Source organism: Mycteria americana, chromosome 12 (genome assembly GCF_035582795.1).
Source record: "Mycteria americana isolate JAX WOST 10 ecotype Jacksonville Zoo and Gardens chromosome 12, USCA_MyAme_1.0, whole genome shotgun sequence".
Classification (NCBI taxonomy): domain Eukaryota; kingdom Metazoa; phylum Chordata; class Aves; order Ciconiiformes; family Ciconiidae; genus Mycteria; species Mycteria americana.
The window spans coordinates 3,447,778-3,457,643 of record NC_134376.1 but is presented as its reverse complement, the minus strand read 5'-3'; the positions used below and the strand labels follow the sequence as shown (position 1 = coordinate 3,457,643).

At 55.8% G+C, this 9,866-nt stretch overlaps 1 protein-coding gene across 3 annotated transcripts in view; it reads left to right on the top strand.

Moving 5' to 3' along the window:
- Positions 1-409: 409 nt before the first annotated feature.
- The window catches only part of SLC5A10 (solute carrier family 5 member 10), a 40,737-nt gene continuing 31,280 nt past the window's right edge, over positions 410-9,866 (top strand). For all 3 annotated transcript variants that reach the window (XM_075514772.1, XM_075514771.1, XM_075514769.1), the window contains exons 1-5: positions 410-439; positions 1,326-1,430; positions 2,078-2,137; positions 2,335-2,439; positions 8,692-8,797. In XM_075514772.1, coding sequence (XP_075370887.1) covers positions 425-439; positions 1,326-1,430; positions 2,078-2,137; positions 2,335-2,439; positions 8,692-8,797 — 391 coding nt within the window. In that variant the 5' untranslated portion in view covers positions 410-424. The remainder of the gene's footprint in view (positions 440-1,325; positions 1,431-2,077; positions 2,138-2,334; positions 2,440-8,691; positions 8,798-9,866) is intronic.

Genomic DNA, 9,866 nt, shown 5'->3' with positions numbered 1-9,866 from the left:
CAAATGCCCTGCTTAACAGAAAAAGCCCTCAGCTACCCGCAGTTCCAGACAAAGGCTCTCCAAAGCCATTTATTCTGCCTTGCAGAAATATAGCCAAAGCTGAGCCCTGTTAGCCAACCTGTCTGTGCGGGATGGAGGTACGACAGGCACATCCTCCGTGCTTCTCGGGGTGTCTCCTTTGCTATTCGTGGCTCCAGGTACTCGGGGTGCAGCCACCATTTCGTGTAATTAAGCTGGAGTTGCAGAGCTCCCATTAATTATCCAGAGTCTTCTGTCTCTTGGCTTCTTGTCTGGGAGACTTGGTTTCTTGGTGTCTTGCCTGGGTTTGTAGGGAAGGGTGCTCCGTGCTGATCTTGTCTCCTCCCAGTCTTCATGCAGGGTGAACAGGAACACCGTCAGTGGCTATTTCCTTGCTGGCAGAGACATGGCATGGTGGCCAGTAAGTAGAGACCTCTGTCCCTCTTGTGACACCCTGGGCGGCAGGGGCGTCCAGCACCATTCCCCCTCCCACTGAATTCCCTCTTCTGCGCCCCTGCTTTCTCCACCGCCTGCCCACACTTCCCCGCCTCCCCGTACACCTCCTTCTGCCAGGATTCGTGCCCTCTGAGCTGCGTTTCCCTTCTCATTGCACGAAGGGTGCTGGAGCCCACCCAGCTTGTTTTCTTCTGGTCGGTCTCCTCGTAGGCTGCTCTGAACTTGGGGAGGGGTTGTTGGAGTCAAAAATCTATCCCCACCGGCCCCGTGTGCTCCTGGTGGCTCCAACAAGACATGGGTGTCCCAAGTTTCTTTTTTCCCTCCTTTTACTTCGGCGTGATATTGATAAACTGATAAATCCTTCCCGGGTCTGGCACTGGCAGCTTGCGCAGGGCCACCTCTGGGCAGGGTGCGTGGCCACCGTGGCAAATGCAGCAACACATGGCTCCTCCTCATCCTCCTGAAGACAAGAAAGTCCATCCAAATCCCACCAGGGATGCCCAGATGAGCTGGGTGCGTGGGAGCGCTGGTTGCTGGGGCTCACAGCTACCTGGATTGGAGCCTGTTAAGGGTTTTTTTTCTTGCAAAATATGTACGCGTCCCTCATCACACATGGTGTGTCTTTGGCCACGCTTTGATTTTAGAAGTGGCTGGGAGGTCTGCGCTCTGCTGCTCCCGTTCAGACGTTATTTTTGCTGCCCGCTCTTACTGAGTTATCCCCTCGGGGCTGTGCTGCTGGGGAAGCACCGAAGGTGGTCCAGCTGGCATGACTGCCGTGCCAAGCCGTGGGGAGCCGGTGGCCGGGCACCCCGCCTGCCAGCACCCGCAGCACCTCCTCTGCTCCTCCGCAGATCGGTGCCTCTCTCTTCGCCAGCAGCGAAGGCTCGGGGCTCTTCATCGGGCTGGCTGGGACTGGTGCTGCCGGGGGAATTGCTGTCACCGGCTTCGAGTGGAACGTAAGAAACGTGTTGCGTTATTAAGGAAATGAGTTTCTGGAGCTGTGTAGCAGCAGATGGCCCATTTCACAGCAGCTTCATGCAACGTCTCGAAAGGCTTGGGAGGAGTCGTGCAGGGGGTAATTAACACAACCCTGCTAAGTCAGCTTCTCTGGCTCATGTCTAGTGCACGTACAGTGAATTTGGAGTCAACTCAAGCCCACGTGCTCAGGGAAAAGGACATTTCAGTGCAGAGCTTCCTAGTCCAGCTGAATAGGTCACCCATTCCCTGCTTCCCCCCCGTTGCTTTGAAAGCCCTTGGGTTCTGCAGCAAAGATATGGCATTCGGCTTGCTTGGTGCTCAAGGAGTTAGTAGGAAATGGCCGGTCAGGAGCTGAAGGGCTGAGGGGAGTGGGCTCCTGCTAGTGGGGGTGCCGGGGGGGCAGAGAGAGGGTCTCCACCATGGCCTTGTGCCCCCACACTTGCCATCCGAAGCCATTTGGGGATGTAAATGTGCATTTGAGGGTGACCTGGGGCTGGGTCAGGAGTGGCGGATGGGGTCTAGCATTGTCTACCATCACCCCTTGCCTAACACCATTGCAGTCAACGTCGAGCTGTAGCAGGATCAGCGTTTTTTCCGTCTGTGCCTTGTTCTTCCTTCCCAACAGGCAACCTACGCTCTTCTGGCGCTGGCCTGGGTGTTTGTGCCTGTCTACATCTCATCTGGGGTACGTAGAGCTGCCCTGAGCCTCTTGCGGGGAGCGTGGCCCCGGCCAGGTCCCCTGCTCCCAGGAGGGCTGTCACCGCTGTCCTTTGAGACTCCTAAGCCCTGCTCTGGGAATACAGCTGTCCCCTTGCCTTCCCTCCGGGACCATCCCCGGAGAAGGGGGCCCGGACAGGGCAGGGATCACTCTCTCTCCGACAGATTGTCACGATGCCCGAGTATCTCCAGCGAAGGTTTGGAGGGGAGAGGATCCGGATGTACCTCTCCGGCCTGTCGCTCCTGCTCTCCATCTTCACCAAAATCTCTGTGAGTAGCTCCCGCTTGACTCCGTGACAGATCCACGACTGATTTCCAGCAAGCAAAAGGTTATTTTGGGGCTCAAACCTCGTGTTGCCGAATCAGGGGAGAGCAGCTGCTGCAGGATGCTCCGGGAGGGAGCAGGACAGGAGGTGGCAATTTGTGGGCAGGTGCCATCTGTGACACCCTGTGCATTTGTAGGTAGATCCAGCAGCGATGCTCGTGTCTGGGTGGCCCTGACGGATGCGTGCCTGGGTGTCAGGATTCCCAAACTCACGGTGCACTCGCCTTGTAGCAGAGGTTGTGGATGAAATGTGCTCGGAGGCTGGGTTGCATCGTCTGCGTTTTTCCTCCACGCTCTGGCAGCGATGCTTTCCGGCACCCCCGAGGGACCCGGCAGAGCCGGGGACTGAATTGGGAATGCATTTGTTGCTTTAGGGCACACGGGTTTTCTGAGGAAAGGAAGCCTTGCTGCACCTGTAAGATGCCCAAGCCTGTACAGAAAGTGCCTGATTTTCAGGGGCTTTTCAACAGGGATGTTTTCCCCCCATTTTGGCCTCGTTCACAGTTCCCTGTGCGCAGCCTCTGCTCCTGCTGCCTGCTTGGTAACCGTGGGAAGAGTTTATCCGAGGTAAAACAGCTGAAGAGCCTGTGACACCAGACCTAGGGCAAGCAGAGAGAGACAGGCACAGACAGCCCTGGGGGGCTGGAGACAGTGAGACAGAGATCAAGAGCAAACAGCTCAGAAGCGATCTGGAGGAGAAAACACGCCGGAGGGAGCAATCCTGCACCGCTGATGGAGCAGGCGGATCTGACCCGGGGTCTCCTGGGGCTTCTGCATTTTGCCAGCTAAAAGAATTATGCTTTTGCAGATGACTGGCTGCAAGAAACGTGATCTTGCATGTGGCCAGCTGCAAGAAATGTACTTTTGCATGTGGCTGGCTGCAAGAAGTTGGTGTCTGCAGGGCAGGGGGGCCGGTGCCGGAGCGTGTTTCCCCACGGCGAGGCGCTCAGTGCCTGCCTCTGCGCTCGCCAACTCCATCCTTCGCCAACACCAGCTTGGCTGGAGACAGCATTTCTCCCTGCGCCGTGTTTCTGCCTCTTCCCCTGCGGCTTCGCGGCCCCAGGCCCCGGGCTGAGCTGCGGGGGGGTCCCCAGGTCTCCCTGCGAGTGACGAGGAGGTCGGAGCAGCCTTCAAACAGGGCTCGCTGCGCACATCCATCAGCCCTTAATGCAAAGGGAGAGGCTGCGCCCGTCTCGGACAGATCCCAGTGCTGCGTGATGGGATGTCCCCGGGTCCAGGAGACCCCGTCTCCTTCCCCTGAGCTTGACCTTGGGGAAGGCACTATGCTTCGGGTTTAAAAGGCAGGTTGCAGGGGGATGGCAGCCCTTCCCGTGTTCCTGCTGACGCAGGGCTTTCAGCGTGGTAGAGGTGATGCTGGTGACTCCGTCGGTGCAGCCGCCACCTGTATTTTCTCCCCCAAAACAGTGTCCTGTCACGCTGGAGGGCATTCTTCCCATAAAACTGATATTCTTTATACCCTTATCATTTATGGCATTGAAAATCCTATGGCATTTCTCCTGAAATCAGCCCGGTGGCTCCTGGAGCACCAGTTCAGTTGGCAAGTTTGGGCAGTGACACTTTGATTGTTCCCTGGTTGTCCTAATGTCCAGTAACGTGTTGTCACTTATTCCTCTCCTTCGTCCTGCTCAGGAGACATCTCTCCCCAGCTCCTGATGAAGAGCCGGGAGGAGCTCGAGGGAGATGTGGGAGCATCCATGTCTGTGGTGTTGGTCCCTGGGATCTGTGTGAATCCCTGCTGGCGTTTAAAAAGAAAGCTTTAAAGCTGGGATAGGATTTCTGGTGAGGTAGTTTGTTCTTGCTGGTCTGAATTTGAAGAAAGAAATTACCGGTAGCTTGAGGGCTGGTTGTCTTTGAGTCTCTTTCCAGACTGTCACAGACGTCCCCTCTTCTCTTACAAAACAGTGCCCTGCCATGCCCATGCCATGGGGATGTGCTTGGTCCCTTTGGTTTCCGGTCTCTCCGTGGCTTTGCCCAGAAGGGATGGACGTCCTACAAGTTCATTCTTAGCTTGGGAGACCGTTGTGGTGTCACCCCTTGCCTAACACCAGATGAACCTGTAGATGACCTCTGCGCAGTGCCTGCACCGATGGGAACCTCTGCGGTTCTCCTGGCCCTTCTCAGCACAACCTCGTGTTTGTGGAGCCTGGTGGACACTCCCAAATGCCTCTTCCTGTGCCTCTTCTCCGCCGGCGCTATAGTTTCTTTGGTCTGCTGAGTTTTCTCTGATCTCTGAGTCACGCAGGATGCAACAGAAGAGGAATCAATCTAATAAGGGGATTATCTTGGCATCTGGCTCCATTCATGGTAAATCTCACAAACAACGGTTGTTTCCAGCAGCGGGTTGGGATGAATGTCTGCGGACACGCGGGGCGTTGCCAAACTGGCCCAATGTCCCGTCCCCGGTGATGACCACAGCGGGGAGCGTGGGAGGAGAGTGCGAAACTCAGGCAGTGCTGTCTCCTGGCAGAGGTCTCCTTTGGTCCTCCCTGGGGGCTGCCTCAAAGCCTGGGACTAGCTGGGCTTTTCCTGCCTCCTCTCCCTGCAGACGCTGGGTTTATGGATGGATCTCTGCCCCACGTTCTCCCGAGCTGAGACACGGCATCACTGCTGAACCCTTGGCTCTTCTTTTGGGGTAGGGGGGATGACAATCCCTCTTCTTCTGGAATTCACCCTTTGGTGGACCCCAACCTTCTGCGTTTCATGGCAGGGTGCAGCAGGGCAGCCCAAAGTCCTGCTGAGAGATGGTGTCCCCGCTGGCTAGGAACACGTGAGGAGTTGCACAGGAGTCCTAGCCTTGGCGAAGAGCCCTTGGAGACTCCTCTATACCTTGTTCTACTGAGGGTAACTTGTTCTACTGAGGCTTTGGCTTCACCAATTGTTTAATCCAAGCTGTTTCTAAAGCCATCTTTCATTGGCAAGGCATTAACGATGTTGGGTAAGAACGAGTTTCCAAGTGAGGTCACTGGTGGAGGCAGGCATCTTGCTGGATTATGAGGCCTGACTTCAAAGGCTTCAGCTCTCCTTTTACAGTTGAAAGGACTTGTTTTATGAATAGGTCATGCCTGGTTTTAATTAGCTTGTTTTTGTATTTGGGATGTCTTATTAACGACTCAGTCACATGCGCTTTTATTTTTTTTTTTTTCCCAACCTAGCAGAATTACCAGGAAGGGAGGTGGAGACACCTCTGCTTCCTCATAGCAAAGGCTTAGACTCATTTGCAGACGACTGCAAAAATGATTAAGCATTGAGAAAGCCTGGAGAAGCGGTTATGAAATATCGTGTCGAGGGCTGAGTCTTCGCAGCTAGGCTCTGGGGAGGGGTTGCTGGAGAAGCAGGCAGTCACGGGGGGGCATGACTTTCTGGCAGGTGCCGAGATGACAAGTGATGGATCCCTCCAAAGGACACTGGGAGCTCCAGAAGACACCAGGGATGCTTGGCTGGCACTGCGCTGGGGAGGCTCAAAATATTTTGGGTTCCCACTTCAGGTTGCATTGGGAGGAGATGGCTGAGGGCCTTTGGTTGGGGCTTTTCTGCCTTGTAGTTGAAGCTTGGACTGCATGAATGGCTTAGTTGTCCTCTCATAGGGCTGCTTGGTGGTCTCTGTGGTATCAAGCTGTGGTTGGATCTCATTTGTGGGGAAAAGGCATCTATTGAAGTGGAGTCAGTGGTGGAGGTTTTGGCATGGTTGCCCATGAGTTGGTTCCTCTTCAGCAGGACATTCCAGGGCTGAATTGCCTCTTGCTGCTGGCGAGGGCTCTCCCGGAGACATGGCCAAGCCCAAGTGCAGCTGAGGACACATAGTACCTCCCTTGGGAATGCTAGGCATGACTGTGGTGTAAAGCCTGGTCCAGATGTGGTGGAACAGTCCCTGAATTAGGATCCTCAAGATCATGGTCTAAGTGCTCTTCTGGTCGGTTTGATTTGTGATTTAATCAACGTTATGTCTAACGATGTGGGCTCCTCATCTGCTAGGGAATGGGCTTTCGTGTTGTGCTGAAGCTGGATGTGTGCTCACCTACTGGGTTTCATGGCTGACGGAGCCCTGCTAGGTGGCACGCGCCTTGGTTCTTCCATCGCCTGATTCTGCGTGGCCCCTCTCCGTCACACGATGACAGTCCTCAGCTCCCGCCTGGTGAGCTTGCTGGAGCAGTGCTGGGAGGAGGAAGGGCAGAGCTGGGGGAAGGGAGGTACGATATGGGAAATAACACCACTCTTCCATGTTACTAATCCCAAACGACTGCTCCCGCATGACCGGGCAAGACAGCCCTGCGGTTTGGGGGATGGTTTCTGGGAGGTGTGTGAAGAAAGACGTCAGATCGGAGCTGATGTGTTGGCTGTGGGAAGCTGTCACGGCTCCAGGCGAGGGCGTGGAGTCAGCTCGTCTTGCCTCTTCCTGCCTCTTCTGGCCCCGTTTCCTTCTCCAAACAAGGTTTTTGTGAAGATACCCCAGCCGAGCGCTGGGGATGTCTGGATCTCAGCTGCGGGTGGAGACGTGGCGGTGGCATGAGCACTGGCTGCTGCATCTGGTCCTTTCCTCCCACGGCATTGCTGCTTTTGTTGGAGGAGGTGTCCCAGCTCCCTCTGAGTCTCTGCTTTACATCTCATTCCCATGAGACTGTGACCGGACCTCCCTGTGTGGGTCCAGCCCTCCCACGGGTGGGAAACGGTGGTCGCTTTTGGGGTGTCAATCACCTCGAGGGAGTTTGGCAGCTGAGTGAGCTGCAGGCCTGCGCACGCTCCTCCGGCAGAGGCACGCTCCCGGCGTCCCCGTGGGACGTGATGCGGACGCAGGAGATGCTGGGGCTGGTGGAGGCAGCGTGTTGGACGTGGAGTTGGTCTGTCCTTCCATGGCCAAGCAGAAACCCCAAGCCTCTTCCAGGGGCTTTGCAAGTGGGGCTGCAAAGGTCACGGGACGTGTTGGAGGATGCATTTGTGCTGGTCCACGCTGGGGTGCAGGACCCCTGGGCTGCTGCTTCTCTCTCGGGGCCAGAAGCAACTTCTGCTACTTGCCCATGCCTTGGTTTCCCCATCTGTGCAAAACCAGGAGGAGATATTTTCCCGGAGATGCTCAGGAGCAGCAGTCCTGGGGGTCTTGCACTCCATGCTGGGGCTGCCCACGTGTGCTCCTCACCGTGGAGTGGCTGTTGAGGTTCAAACGCTGCTGTGGTCCCCAGGGAGCAGGGCAGCACCTTGTCCTGCCCCACCAGCACCCACCTGAGCACCACTAATGGGCTCGAGTGACATGGCACAGAGCTGCCCCATCCATCACTAAAGGCATTGCAGGTACCAGCAAGCACCGTGAAAAGTCCCTGCACCCGGGAGGAGATCCCCTCCTGCCCCCAGCAGCGTTTTTAGGCTCGCTGCCGCCCTTCTGACCAGTCTGACGCCCGGACCATTGAGCTGCAGCTGGGGATGGGGGGAGCTGGTCCTTGGCAGCCTCCTTGCCGGCAGCACGGGTGCCAGGAGGGTGAATCCTGCCAAGCAGAACATGAAATACCAGCCACAGCCACCCCCGTGCATCGGCCCCGCGGGGGCCAGCGGGGTGCAGAAACAGCACAGATGTGCTGGGCTGGAGGGGGGGGGGGTGAGGCTTGGGCTGCCTCCTAGGAGCACCCAAGGGTGCTGGTGTTTCGGCGAAGTGTGGCCCCTTGGTTGGTACGAGGTGCCCCATCTCCAGGGCTCTGCAAGAAAGCATGGTGAGATGCCGCCTGGAGAGCAGGGCGTTGCCATCGGTGGAGGGAACTGGGGGGACTCGGGGCAACAAGGAGGTGGCTCACGTCAGGGTCTGATCCTGTAAAGGGCTGAGTATCTCTCGCTCCCTGCTTTGCTCTCAAGGGCTGTGGCAGCACTGATGCCCCAAGGCATCCCATTTCTGACCCTTACGTCCCACTGTCTGCGTCCAGCTGAACCCAGTTGCAAACGACTGCTGGAGCCGCTTGCTCCGCTCTTTGGGGGTTGGGGGAAGGTGGCCTGTGACACCCACCTGCAGCGGTGGGACCCCGGGCTTCAGCGCTGGCTTTGGGAGGTGTCCTCCTGGCACGTGCAGCGCAATGTCCTTGCTGTACCCGTGGTGTTGACCGTTTCCCTGCCGTGCCGCTCTTGCAACAGCCCTTGGGTGCTGTGTAGCCAGTGGATGTCACCTGTCCCAGCCCCTGTGTTTCTTCTTCCACGCACAGACGGACCTGTACTCGGGGGCCCTCTTCGTGCAAGTCTGCCTGGGCTGGGACCTTTACCTCTCCACCATCCTGATGCTGGTGGTCACAGGGCTCTACACCATTGCGGGTAGGTTGCTCAGCGTCTGCTGGCCTCAATCTTTCTACTTTAGTTGAACCACACCACTTACACTCCTGTTTTGTTTGGTTTTTTTTCTTTTTTTTTTTTCTCCTGGAAGGTCTTAGGGGATTTATACTAATGGGGTTTGTATTCCCTGCCCTATCCAGCCAGTATCTGAGCATCCTTCTTGAGCATCAGCTCAGACAATGACTCAATGCCTGAGCTCTCCTTTGTCATTACGGCTTTTCATTTGTAATAACTCCTCCACCACCACTTAGCTAATTCTTTCTTGTGTGTGTACCTATTTGTAACAGCAATAATCAGGGCTTCTCCTATTACAGGACTATTACTATGGAATCTACAACCTGAGAGCCCTCTACCCCACTCATTTCCCTCCCACTTGCCCTGCCTGCAATGCAACTTGCTGCCCTCCATCTGCAAAGCTTTCAGGATTATCTCTTGCCCATGCTTCCCCATCATGCGACCAGCTATTTTTGTGGAGGGTCAATCCATACGGTTCTTTCGTGATCCGGAGGCTATGAGGGTTTGGAGCTGGAGTTGGAAATAGTGGGTTCCTGGCTTGCAGTCCCACTCTCAGACCGTGCGACTGCGTATCCCTGCCAGCCCTTTCAGTTATTATTTTGGCTGGGATGTTCCCTCCCCGGTAGCGCCAGTGGAGACGCCAGGCAGTAAATTCTCCCTTGCTATCTCATCCCAGCCATCAAAAGGGGAACAGTTTAAGTATATCCGAAACATGGTGGATTTTGCAAGACTTTGGTTTTAAGCAAATCCCATCTCGGGTTTTTTCCTGCCCACAAGGCTTGTTGTGAAGTAAGGCATTTCGGTGTGAGCTCAGGCAGAGGGTGTGACTGCTGCGTCACCCTCATCCTGCGAACAACCCTCCATATCCCAGGGAGGGTGCAGCCCTGAATTCCTGGGATGTGAGTTGGTGACTGGGGTTGAAAATGGTTCGATTTTTGACCCAATTTCTCTAGCTCCGCTACTTTTTAATGCTTTTGTTCATGTGCTGACTAATTGCTTTCTGGCTAGGTAAGCAGGTCCTGGGTTTGCAACAGGT